Here is a 13,415-nt window from a genome sequence, read left to right as displayed (position 1 = left end):
TCCTCTAGTGGAGAAACTCCTTTATCATGCCAGATTTGAGATAGATGGCCAGCTGCACAGTGGCCATGTTCCACGTGCCATAGGGCATGTGAAGGAGGGGCAGAACCTCGAGCTTTGCCCCATCTGGAACCCTTAAGTTTGGGGGATCACAGAGGACCCCTTGTCCAGGGAAAAGAATCTCTCCAGAGTCTTGGGATGGAGCTCAGGCAAAGCGCAGAGCATCCAGAGTCTATCTCATTGCAAGCACAGACGATGAGGTGTACCCACAGTTAGTCATGGCAGGGATTGATTATGTGGTGGATGCCCTGTGTGACATCGGTCTTGAGCAAGGTCTCATTTTATTCCATCTCTGTCTGTAGAATGCTTTGGATCATACAGTGGGTGGGAAATTTGGTTTGTAAAGCCACCTCAAGCAGACTGTCCTTTAAGGGGCAGATGCTTTTTGGAAAGGGTTTGGATGATCTTATGGCCAGTATGGCTGATCGTTGGCTGATCTAGAAGTCATGTTACCTGCCTTCCAAACCATGGGTTCTAAGAGGAGAGACAAAGTGTTAAACTTGCTGGATGTATGGAGAAATCGTCTTTGAAATCTTGAAGTAACCCATGAGTCTAGTCTTTCAGATCATCTTTTTGTCCTAACCAATGCTGCAAGGCTAGATAAGCCAGCATCTAAGGCAACTATCTGCAGGTGAATTCATGGCTATCTCATTGGCACACATTGGCTGTGGGAAAACAGCCATCATTTGCTCTAAGAGCGCATCCTACTAGAAGTGTGGCATCTTTGTGGGCAGAGACTAGGGTGATTCTTCCTGAAGAGATTTGTAGAGCAGTTACATGGTCCACTTTCCATATATTTATGAAGTTTTATAGGGTGGATGGGTCAGCCAGAGAGAATACCGCTTTTGGGTCCTTGATGATAATGGTAGACTCAGGTGACTGCTTTGGTACATCACCTATTGTCAGGACTCGTATGTCCTTTGCACCAGAAGGGAAGATTAGGTACTTTGATAATTTTCTTTCTGGAATAACATATGAATCCTGACACCCACCTTGGCAGTCTGGAGTTCCCTTTCCTACTCTTCGGACAAATGTGTGTCCAGAGCTAGAGATTTTCTCCTGTCAGATATATTCAAAGAAAAGAAAGAAAGAACAGCGTAAAGTGGTAAGCGAGACACTACGAGCTCCATAAGTTTAATACTGATTGCATTTTGGTGAGTGGTTGCTGTTCGTTACACCTAAGTTGTTTACAGTGTTTAACCTTAATTATTTCTTAAAGAGCAGAAATATTTTGGTGGAGAGGCTCCCCATTCCCCTCCTTATTTCTCTGTTTTAATGCTGTTTGATTGCTTTGGTACAGACTGAAGGGGGATCTACAGCACTGGAGGTGGAGCTGAAGAATGTAAATTTCTTCCTTCAATCAATTCGCGAGTATAGAAATATCACCTATTGTCAGGACTCATATGTTCCTCTTCCAGAAAGAAGATTGTCTAGGTAAGTACCTAATCTTCCCTTAAGGTCCTATAAGTGCCTTGCTCTGCCTCTTTCCATATAATGACATAAATATAATTAGTCAAATAATGCTATTCTAGGATTAAGAGTATGTCCTCCTAGTAACTAAAAATGTGGACTAAATTAATAAAGCATCTTGTGTCTGTATAGCACTGTACATCCTTCCATGAAGAAACTAATTTATTTTCCTAATACTTTGTAGACTGAGGGTTTGTTCCCTTTGTGTAGTTTAATCCACTTCATCTGTGTGCTGTTGTAGCGATTTCCTGATGGGCCTGTGAGTATTTCAGCCTAGCTAACTTCAGGATCTGGGTTGAAGTTTCCCTGTAAGGTATCACCTGTACCATTTTTGCCTTTAAAAATCAAAATAAGAGAAACCAATGTCCTATCAGGCCCCAGTTCACTATCGAATATTTTCTAGATATCTACAATACACCACAGATGAATCTATCCTCAATCAGATTGTGAACTGATAAGTCTGGAAAAATAATTGATATTTTGTATCCATGATTTCATCTCTCTCTTTTCTTAGAGAAATTTTCAAACTACTTAATACATTTTTTTAATTTGATAAAACAAGTGTCACTTTTCATTTTTTTGCATTTTTATGTGTGTACAACATGTGGTGTATTAATACAGGACAGTTACTGAACAAAATGGCACGTTGGCTGAGAGTTGCACTTTAAGTATTTTAAAAGCTGCTTTTCCACAGGATTATTTTGAGACTCTTAAATGTCAGAGTACAGAAATATAATTCTGTCAGTGGTTATGTATGCTGAGCAAAATCTCAGCAATTAAAACCCCCGCAATGGAACTGAAAACATTATTTTTAAATACACCTGTCATTAATATTTTGCATGTGCAACAGAAGCTAAATTGTAGAAGTGTCTTTTGATCTATAATATGAAATCACAGAACAGCTTTGCTATGTGTATTGTTATTGTAGTCCCTGCTTGGTCTTCAGTTCTGTTTGCCCTTCCCCTCTGTCTCAGGAATACTGGTTCACTGTTACTGGTCACCAGGATTATAGTGCGTTAGGACAGTGTAAATATAGTTTGAGGCCAAACAAGCAGCATATTCTCATATGTGGGTGACTTCATCCATGGAGCCCAGCACAGACAGTGCAAAAGTGTACTGTCACTTTAAAAGTTATGAGTACTTTTCCACTTGATGTTGGCTCACGGGACCGTCAGTTCTCGGTTTTCCAAGGAGCTCAGAAGCTGTTTCTTAGTTTTTCTAAGCATATCAAACTTATACATATTTTTGTGCTTTCCCACTCCTTTTTTTTTTTCCCTTCTATTTGTCATATATTTTGTTTTTTTTCTTCCATCATTAAAATTTTGATTTTTCTACCGAGTTTTGTTTTGGGCCTTTGGACCCTTTGCAGCATGTTTTATCCCAGGACAAGCAGGCAGCATATTCTTTACGCATGGGTGACGTCACCGACGGAGCCCACGGTACGGACCTTTTTACTAGAAAGTTCTAGTTGGCCGCACCGCGCGTGCGCGAGTGCCTTCCCGCCCGACGGAGGAGTGCGTGGTCCCCAGTTTCTTCGTTTCCGCGGAGCGAAGAAGACGTGTGTTTTTCAACGTCGTTGAAATCCTCCTTTTGCCTTCCCGCTCGCGTTCTTTTTTCGGTTTTTTCACCTTCGGGTGCTTTTTTCTTTCATTTCAAAAAAAAAAAAAAAAAAATTTTCATTCTTTTTGCTTTATTTTTCGTTTCTGCCCCGGCGGGGCCTGTTGGCACGATCCAGGCCTCGGGGTTTGATTTTGCGGAGGCCGTGTTTCCATTCATGCCCCCGCAGCCCGGTTTTAAGAAGTGCCAGCGGTGTGCACGCCCGATCTCCCTCACTGACCCACACAACTGGTGCTTACAGTGCTTGGGACCGGAACATCGGGCGGATTCCTGCACCCGCTGTGCCACTCTTAAAAAACGCACTTTAAAGAATCGTCAAATCCAACAAAATCTACTGTTCGGCACCGGCCCGATTATGGATTCGACCTCTTCATCTGCGGCACCGTCGAAATCGACACCGACCACTTCGACACCGCCTGAGTCGACATCGGCGCCTCCGGCGCCAGGTAAGCCGGCTAAGAAGCCTTCCACCCTTGAGCGCCCTCCCACCTCGGGGACGACGCCAGTCCTTTCGGCTTCACGCCGAGCCAAAAAACGCTCCACTCCGATTTCGGTGAGTGCCTCGTCATCGGCCCCCTCATCGCCGGAGTGTAGAGCGGCACCCATGGAACCAAAGAAGAAAAAAGTGGTTCCGGTGCCTCCCCTGGATGACCGCATTGCGGCCATCCTCCAGGACCAGTTGCAGGACCAACTCCACAAGCAACTTAAGCAGCTCTTACCCTCTATCTTGGCACCGCTGCTCTCGGTACCAGACCGGCCCGAGTCCCACACCGTCCAACCGGTATCCACTCCATCGGTACCTATGGACTCCTCCATGCCAATTCTCTCGGCACCGCATCTCCATTCCCATGCCGAGACTATGGCCTTGACGACGACCGATCCTCCTCGGGACCGAGCAAGACACCGGTCTCCCCACGACTCTGACCGGCACCGTACTTCCCGGGACCGAGACAGACACAGGTCTGCATCACCCGGTAACGTCTCGGTACGCTCAGGCAAATCTTTGTCTAAAACTCACCATGCCGAGCCTTCCACTCCAGTCTCTCGACACGCACATACCGATGTCAGAGACCCGGACCTATGGGAACAATCCCCTACCGGTACCGAGGAGGATGCATCGTCGTCGGACGAGGAGCCTTCGGCACCCGATACCGCATCTAAACCTGAACAATCTTCCTTCTCAAAATTTCTCAGGGAGTTGTCGGGTGCTTTGTCTTTGCCACTAGAATCTGACTCTAAGAAGTCACAGGCTTTCCTGGAGGCATTAGATTTCGATCAACCTCCCAAAGAGTTCCTAAAGTTGCCCGTGCATGATATCTTACGGGAAACTTTTTATAAAAATTGGGAGAATCCGCTAACTGTGCCTGGGGCCCCCCGTAAATTAGACAGCCTCTATAGGGTTATACCAATCCCAGGATTTGATAAACCCCAACTCCCTCATGAGTCTCTCCTGGTGGAGTCCACTTTAAAAAAGACTCAGGGCTCCAGTGTTTATGCCTCCACCCCTCCTGGCAGAGAGGGCAAAACTATGGACAAGTTTGGCAAGCGGCTCTATCAGAATGCCATGCTTGCCAACAGGGCGAATAACTACTCGTTCCATTTTTCTTTCTACCTCAAACATCTGGTAATGCAACTCTCCGCCATGCAAAAATACATGCCAGAGCATAAAGTTCCACTTTTCCAACAGCATGTCTCCAGCCTGCTTCAACTGAGAAAATTTATGGTGCGCTCTATCTATGACTCTTTTGAGCTCACCTCCCGTGCATCGGCCATCGCTGTGGCTATGCGCCGTCTGGCCTGGCTCAGGGTCTCTGATCTGGATGTAAACCATCAAGACCGATTAGCCAACGCCCCATGCCTTGGTGATGAATTATTCGGAGAGTCCCTGGATACCACCACGCAAAAACTCTCTGCCCACGAAACCAGATGGGACACTCTTATTAAACCTAAGAAAAAGGCTCCACCTGCTCGTCCTTACAGGCCACAGACCTCATACCAGCGCAGGTTCTCCGCTAGGCCGCTCAATCCACCTCCACAACAACCTAGGCGGGCCCGCCAACACCAGCACGCCCAGGCTCGGGCCCAGTCTAACCAACCGGCCAAGGCTCTTCCTCCTGCCAAACCCTCTCAGCCCTTTTGACTCCTCTCTCCAGGGCTTAGCCAGTCTTCCACCCTCATTGCCTCTTCCTCAGCCAATCGGAGGCAGGCTCCGCATCTTCGTCAGCCGTTGGGAGGTCATCACATCGGACCAGTGGGTCCTAAACATCATCCGCCACGGCTACTCTCTCAACTTCCAGACTCTTCCACCAGACAATCCTCCCGTAGAGTCTGCTTCTCTTTCAGCTCAAACCCCCCTCCTCCTGAGGGAGGTCCAATCCCTCCTTCTTCTCAATGCCATCGAAGAAGTACCTCTGGAACAAAGGGGCCGGGGATTCTACTCCCGTTACTTTCTAGTTCCAAAAAAGACAGGAGACCTGCGTCCCATTCTCGACCTCCGGGACCTCAACAAGTGTCTCGTCAAGGAGAAGTTCAGAATGCTCTCCCTTGCCACACTGTATCCTCATCTCTCTCGGAACGACTGGCTATGTTCCCTGGACCTCAAGGAGGCCTACACTCACATCCCAATCAATCCGTCCTCACGTCGCTACCTACGATTCCAGGTGCACCATCGCCATTATCAGTACAAGGTGCTACCTTTTGGCCTGGCCTCATCACCCAGAGTATTCACCAAATGCCTGATTGTGGCGGCGGCCTTCCTCCGGTCTCACAACCTCCAGGTGTTTCCCTACTTGGACGATTGGTTGGTGAAAGCACCTACGTCTCCACTTGTGCTACAAGCCACTCATCATACCATCTCTCTCCTCCATCTTCTGGGGTTCGAGATCAACTACCCCAAGTCACATCTGCTTCCCACACAGCGACTTCAGTTCATCGGAGCCGTTCTCGACACCACCCTAATGAGGGCGTTTCTCCCCTCCGATCGTCAGCGAACTCTGCTCCGCCTGTGTCGTCAGGTGCTCCTTCATCACTCCATTTCTGCCAGACAAATGATGGTCCTCCTGGGCCACATGGCCTCGACGGTGCATGTGCTTCCCCTGGCACGACTCCACCTCAGGACACCTCAATGGACTCTGGCCAACCAGTGGTCACAGACCTCGAATCTTCTTTCTCATCCCATCTCTGTGACATCGTCTCTTCAGCGATCTCTACAATGGTGGTTGGACTCCTCAAATCTTTCCAGGGGCCTTCTTTTTCATCTGCCCCCGCATTCCATGATCATCACCACGGATGCCTCCCCTTATGCATGGGGAGCTCACCTGGGGGACCTACGCACCCAGGGTCTTTGGACCCCGCAGGAGCGTCTTCATCATATCAACTTCCTGGAACTACGAGCCATGTTCTATGCTCTCAAGGCCTTCCAGCACCTTCTTTGCCCTCAGGTTCTGCTCCTGTGCACGGACAACCAAGTTGCCATGTACTACATCAACAAACAGGGCGGCACCGGATCTCGCCTCCTTTGTCAGGAGGCTCTTCGCATTTGGACCTGGGCCACGGCCCGCAGTCTCTTCCTCAAGGCTGTCTACATCCAGGGCGAGCAGAACTCCCTGGCCGACAATCTCAGCCGCATCCTTCAACCTCACGAGTGGACTTTGGACCCTCCCACGCTCCACTCCATCTTTGCTCGCTGGGGCACTCCGCAGGTGGACCTATTCGCAGCTCCTCACAACCATCAGCTGCCCCAGTTCTGCTCCAGACTCTTCTCTCCTCATCGTCTGGCCCCGGATGCATTCCTTCTCGACTGGACGGATCGGTTCCTCTATGCCTTTCCTCCTCTACCTCTGATGTTGCGGACTTTATCCAAACTCCGCAGGGACGGAGCCACCATGATCCTCATAGCTCCCCGGTGGCCTCGTCAACACTGGTTCTCCCTTCTACTTCAACTCAGCTCCAGGGAGCCCATTCCTCTACCTGTGTTTCCTACTCTACTTACACAGCAACATCAGTCTCTACTACATCCCAATCTGTCTTCCCTCCACCTGACAGCTTGGTTTCTCTCGGGCTGACCTCTCCAGGAAATCTGTCTCAGCCTGTCCGTCTCATTTTGGACGCCTCCAGGAAACCGGCCACCCTCCAATGTTACCATCAGAAGTGGACCAGGTTCTCCTCTTGGTGCCTCCGTCATCATCACAATCCCACCTCCTTAGCGGTGGAAACTGTTCTGGACTACTTACTCTCCCTGTCCAACGCAGGCCTCAAGTCTACCTCAATCAGAGTCCATCTCAGTGCCATCACGGCATTTCATGAGCCTGTCCTAGGAAAACCTCTCACGGCTCACCCTCTGGTTTCCCGATTCATGAGGGGCCTCTTCAATATCAAACCACCTCTGAAGCCTCCTCCGGTCGTCTGGGACCTGAATGTGGTTTTGTCTGCCCTCATGAAACCTCCCTTTGAGCCACTTGCCACAACTTCGCTCAAATTTCTGACATGGAAGATTCTTTTCCTCATTGCCATCACCTCTGCCAGGAGGGTTAGTGAGCTTCATGCACTGGTTGCCGATCCACCGTTCACTATTTTTCACCATGACAAGGTGGTTCTGCGCACCCATCCAAAGTTCCTTCCAAAGGTGGTCTCAGCTTTTCACCTCAACCAGTCCATTGTTTTGCCTGTGTTCTTCCCGAAACCTCATTCACATCCCGGAGAACAGGCATTGCACAGTCTTGACTGCAAGCGTGCCCTGGCTTACTATCTTGATCGTACAAGAGCTCACCGCTTGTCCCCTCAGCTCTTCCTGACCTTCGACCCGAATCGTTTGGGTCGACCGGTCTCTAAACGAACGCTATCCAACTGGCTTGCAGCTTGCATTGCGTTCTGTTACGCTCGGGCCGGTCTGTCACTAGACGGTGCTGTCACGGCCCACAGGGTAAGAGCTATGGCCGCTTCTGTTGCTTTCCTCCGTTCCACACCCATTGAGGAAATCTGCAAGGCGGCCACCTGGTCCTCAGTTCACACATTCACTACTCACTACTGTCTGGATGCTTTCTCCAGACGGGTTGGGCACTTCGGCCAATCTGTACTTCAGAATTTGTTTTCCTAATGGCCAACCATCCCTCCTCCCTCTTTGTTAGCTTGGAGGTCACCCATGCGTAAAGAATATGCTGCCTGCTTGTCCTGGGATAAAGCACAGTTACTTACCGTAACAGGTGTTATCCAGGGACAGCAGGCAGATATTCTTACGTCCCACCCTCCTCCCCGGGTTGGCTTCTTAGCTGGCTTATACTAACTGGGGACCACGCACTCCTCCGTCGGGCGGGAAGGCACTCGCGCACGCGCGGTGCGGCCAACTAGAACTTTCTAGTAAAAAGGTCCGTACCGTGGGCTCCGTCGGTGACGTCACCCATGCGTAAAGAATATCTGCCTGCTGTCCCTGGATAACACCTGTTACGGTAAGTAACTGTGCTTTCAGGCTGGGGCATCGAGCCTTTTTTGGCTTCTCATCTACTTAACCTTCCCAGACCATTGAGTCCTTTGGCCTAGAGTCAGCGGTTTTTCCTTTGATATCAAAGACTCCTAGTGGCTTCAAGTGATGCACGTGTTGCCAAAGGACCATTTTAGGCACAAATCCATATAACTGCGGTGTCCAGTGCCTAGGTCCCGAACACGGGACATTTCCTGCACACTCTGCTCTAAATTGCAGAAGAGGTTGCTTAAAATCAGGAAGTTGCACTATGAAAAACCTTTTGAGTCAACTTCCTCTGCATCAAGGATAGCTGGAGACTCTTCCAACGCTCAACATCCAGCAACTGCAGCATCAGCACTAGCATCGATAACCCGTTCCATATCTTTTTTGTCTGTGTTAACTGCCTCAGGGGGAAAGCTCATAAGAAAGCTGAGAAGCATAAACCCCTTTCCCCCCTTGAAGCATGCTTTAGCATCATCTCAAGAATAATTGTCATTGACACATTCCAAGGATCAGTGCACTGATGCTAGATCTCCTTCTCTACAGTTGGTGTCTCCTCTGAGGCGTGCCTCAACATAGAGGTCCCCAGTGCTTTGACACCTAACACAATCAGTGTCTAACATACCCTTGCCAACATCGTTACTGATGCCATCTCTGCAGAAACAGTTTCATACGCTGTTGTGGAAGGACCTAGCTGGGCTACTGCAAATGTACTCTGTGCCAATTTCTGCCTTCATATCCCCAGCCTCAGCTCAGTCTGAGCAATGCCCAAGAGCTCCCTCGAGGCATCAAACTATGATACCATGATGTTGAGGATCTGCATAGAGGCATGCATTGTCATCTAAAGAGTGCAGTTCAACATCCCATTCTCGACTCTCCTCTCAACATTCATCTGGGCATTCACTTGGACTATCGTCTCAGCACTCATCTTCGATGCTCATTGTGTTGATCTCCTTGACATCTATCTCAGTCTGCAAAGCCTGATGTCGAGGATTGGCTCACTTATCTATGCACTCTTCTACTGATTACCCAGTGCTTTGACACCTAACACAATCAGTGTCTAACATACCCTTGCCAACATCGTTACTGGTGCCATCTCTGCAGAAACAGTTACTTACAGATTCATCTCCACCACTACCTCATTAAAGGTTACCCCTAGAGAGCATGTCCTTTACAAAATTCATATGACAGATGGAGAATCACTCCCAATAAACATGGAGTCTGAGACGGAGCCTCAAGCAGATCTTATGGATGCTCTTGACTGCATTAAGATTCCTCTATACAACCTTGTGAAGGAAGCCTATTTAATAACTGTGAATCTTCACTTTCTGTCTCACTGCCTCCATGCAAGTTGGACACTTTAATGGATCCAATCTTGCCCTAGGTTTGACCAAACACAACTGCACCAGCCTTTGGTTGTAGAGTCTGCCTTAAAAAGAGAAAACAGTTCCAGATCTTAAGCCAGTACCCCTCCTGGTTGAGAAGGCAGAACTCTAGATAAATTTGGCCACAGTGTTTCGGGGCTCTATGCTGGCAAACAGAATCTTGAAGTATAACTTTTACATAACTTTCTACATGAAGTCACTCATCCAAAAGATGGCTCTGTGCCATCAGAACATCTTCCACATTTCCAACATCTAACACATGATCTTTTAGAAACTAGAAAGTACATGGTACGATCAATATTTGATATATTTGATATTACATCTTGAACTGCTGCTGTCTTTATCGCCATGCAAGGATAAACAGGGCTAAGAATCACAGCGTGTACTAAAGACGCTGATAGGAATATAATGGGCGTCCTTAGAGTTTAGCATGTGCTAATGTGATTAGCCCTTTAAATCCCCACCCCTATGCCTAATTCATTATTATTCAAAAGATAATTTTAAAAATGCTTACGAGAAAAGGAACAGGGTGGAGACAAGAAACTTTCCATGCTCCTTAACTACCACAATATTAATAAAATATTGATAGTGCAAACGGGGTCCTAGGTGTGAGGTGTTAAGCTCTGTCGAGCAAGTACAAACTCATTCAAATGCTTAATTGATATTAGCAAGAAACTCCACATTTCAAGCCACACACCACCATAGGTTACCCCAGCTGTGTGTGATTTTGCAGTGAAAACATTGATATAATCAAACAATAATTAAATTTACTATAGTAAAGAGGAAAGTTTCAGCCCTCACTTTTTAAGCCAAATGGAAAAAACTCATAGCAGCGGCATGTTTTAATTCACAGCGGTAACATTGTTTCAAAGGCAAAAATTCCAAAATTCAATGACTAGAAAAAACCACTTAGCTGAATGCAGTTCTGGTCTCGAGTATGCCAAAAATTCACAAAGTTCCACGATGTAAGTAGCTCAGAAACTAGAGTCGGTCTTTAAAATCCAACCAAGCTCGGTTTCAAGGCAGCAGAGCCCCTTTGTCAGGGACCACTTAGACTCCAGCCCAACAGGGCTGCAAAATGCTGAGGACGCCACAGGACTGTAAGGCAAAAGGAGGGGAGGAGTCAAAAGTGGCTTGGGAACTTTAAGCATAACAACAGCTGAAAAGATCGTAATCAATTATAGCTGCCCAATACAACGCATACGGTGGAAAATAAACAAATATAAAATTGAGGGGGGGGAGGAGAAAACAGGAGCAACCAGTCATCATATAATGGAATTCCATTTTCACTGCAAAATCACACATAGCTGGGATAACCTGTGATGGTGTGTGGCTTGATACTTGGAGTTTTTTGCTAATATCAATAAGCATTTGAGTGAATCTTGTACTCGCTCGACAGAGCTTAACATCTCACACTGAGGACCCCATTTGCACTATCAATATTTTATTAATATTGCGGTAGTTAGGAGCACGTAAAGTTTCTTGCCTCCACCTGGTTCCTTTTTCCATAAGCATTTTTAAAATTTCTTTTAAGTACCTTTGTGCTTTGACTAGGGTTTTGGTTATTGTAATTCATTATTATTTGCCAGGTTAATGCACGGTGTTGTAAAGTTTGAACTACCAGTTAGATTGAATAAGTTGGGGTTTTCAGATTTTATTTTTTTAAAGTGGGGGTAGATTTATGATCTTTGGTTTATGGCTGAAGTAAATCTGCATGAAATGAATGAGTTAAGTATTTTTTTCAGAACTGTTAACATAAAAAAATAAAGCAAACATGCACAGAAAGCACACATTGTAATTCACCAACTTGGTTTTATTTTCTTTATATCATTTAGGTAACCTTGTAATTGAAAATAAATCAGCCCCCGGTTACACCCCTAATGTGGTAGTTGGACAGGTTCCCCCAGGAACAAACCATGTCAACAAAGCTCCAGGACAAATTAATCTTGCACAACTTCGGCTCCAGCATATGCAGCAGCAGGTGTATGCACAAAAGCACCAACAGATGCAGCAGATGAGGATGGCTCAACCAGCTGGACAGCCTCCAAGGCAAGCTGTTCCCCAAATGCTGCAGCAGCAGGCAAGTCTCTTAATTCTGTCATGGCAACTTCAGCAAGAGTGGGAAAAGCATTGATCTTCCTCCAGCCCAGGTGTCTACAGTTCTGTTAATGGTGATAGCCTCTTTCCACAGTAGCGGATTTGGCTGTTTAAATGATTTGGGTAAATCTGATAATAGTGCTTTAATGGTATTCAGGAAGAAAATGCTCAATTTTTTTTTTTTACTTGCTTTTAGTTTTGTTCTTGATGGTGGTGTCTTTCTTGATCTTTAACAATAAATTTGCCTGCCTTGGGCATGTAAGTAAACTAGGATAAAGAGGAATGCCAGAGGAAAAGCACTTTTATTTGAAACACATAGTCTTTGAAAAACACACTGCCCAGTAATTCTTTAAGCTTAGCTAGCTTAATTAGAATGCATTAAACATCTTATTGCATGCATTCAATTTACTTGGTACTCTTAGAAGAGAACAAAGATGCAGTTAAGCACCAGCTCTGTTTGCAATAAATATTTCCACTTTTTTTTCTTACCTTTGACTTACCCACTCACCTCCACTGCACACTTGCTTTTGGCCTTCAGTGGGCTAACCTCACTGCTGATAGGCATTCTCTCATGCTGTGTGGCATAGCTGTACAATTAAAAGGAACTGGATCAGCAGTAGGAGCTAGTGCCACTGCATCAGCCATTACAGCATCTTGCACTATAGCCTTATAAAAGGGCTTTATAAACTCTCAAAGAGAGACGGTGGTAAAATTCACATTTATATTTTAACTGTCCCTTGAAATCATGTAAAGGTTGGAGTGCTACAGTGGAACTCGACTTTTGCTATTTGCGGAAGGACTACCTTCCTTATCTTGTCATTTGTATAGATTTGGATGAGTTATTCTAATGTATGACTAATTGCACAAAGTTGAATCTTTCCATGCTTTGACTATTGTAATGGCCTGTTGGGCCTACGAAGGGAATCATAAGGGTAGCTCAAAATGCTACTGCTAGAGTTCTGCCTGGTACTTCCTAATATTCTCACATTATTCCTGTTTTACATTCTCGTCATTAGTTTCTAAGAAAACAAAGAATTCAAGATTTTTTTTAATTTTCAAAGCTTTAAATGGTATTAGTATCACCTATGATTACCTCAGTTCTGAAACTTTATCATCCAGTTAGATCTTTAAAGTCAGCAGAGATTCTCTTCTTTTTCTCAATTTGTTTCGAGATTCATAGAAAAACAATTTTTTAAATGGCAGATTCCAAATTATGGAATGAATTACCTTCAAATATTTGTACATTATCAAGCTTTGTATTAAAAAAAAAATTAATATTTATTTATTTAATTAGTTTGCTTTCCCGCTTTCCCCAAAGAGCTCAGAACGGG

General features: G+C 46.0%; 1 protein-coding gene across 3 annotated transcripts in view; it reads left to right on the top strand.

Annotated features, from left to right (window-relative positions):
• TRIM33 (tripartite motif containing 33) overlaps window positions 1-13,415 on the top strand; it is a 155,742-nt gene that overhangs the window by 75,374 nt on the left and 66,953 nt on the right. For all 3 annotated transcript variants that reach the window (XM_033919373.1, XM_033919372.1, XM_033919371.1), the window contains exon 9: window positions 11,823-12,067. In XM_033919373.1, coding sequence (XP_033775264.1) covers window positions 11,823-12,067 — 245 coding nt within the window. The remainder of the gene's footprint in view (window positions 1-11,822; window positions 12,068-13,415) is intronic.

The sequence above is a fragment of the Geotrypetes seraphini genome, chromosome 13, assembly GCF_902459505.1.
Source record: "Geotrypetes seraphini chromosome 13, aGeoSer1.1, whole genome shotgun sequence".
In the NCBI taxonomy this organism is placed as follows: domain Eukaryota; kingdom Metazoa; phylum Chordata; class Amphibia; order Gymnophiona; family Dermophiidae; genus Geotrypetes; species Geotrypetes seraphini.
Note: the sequence above shows the minus strand (reverse complement) of the source record. Positions and strands in the feature narration are given on the sequence as shown.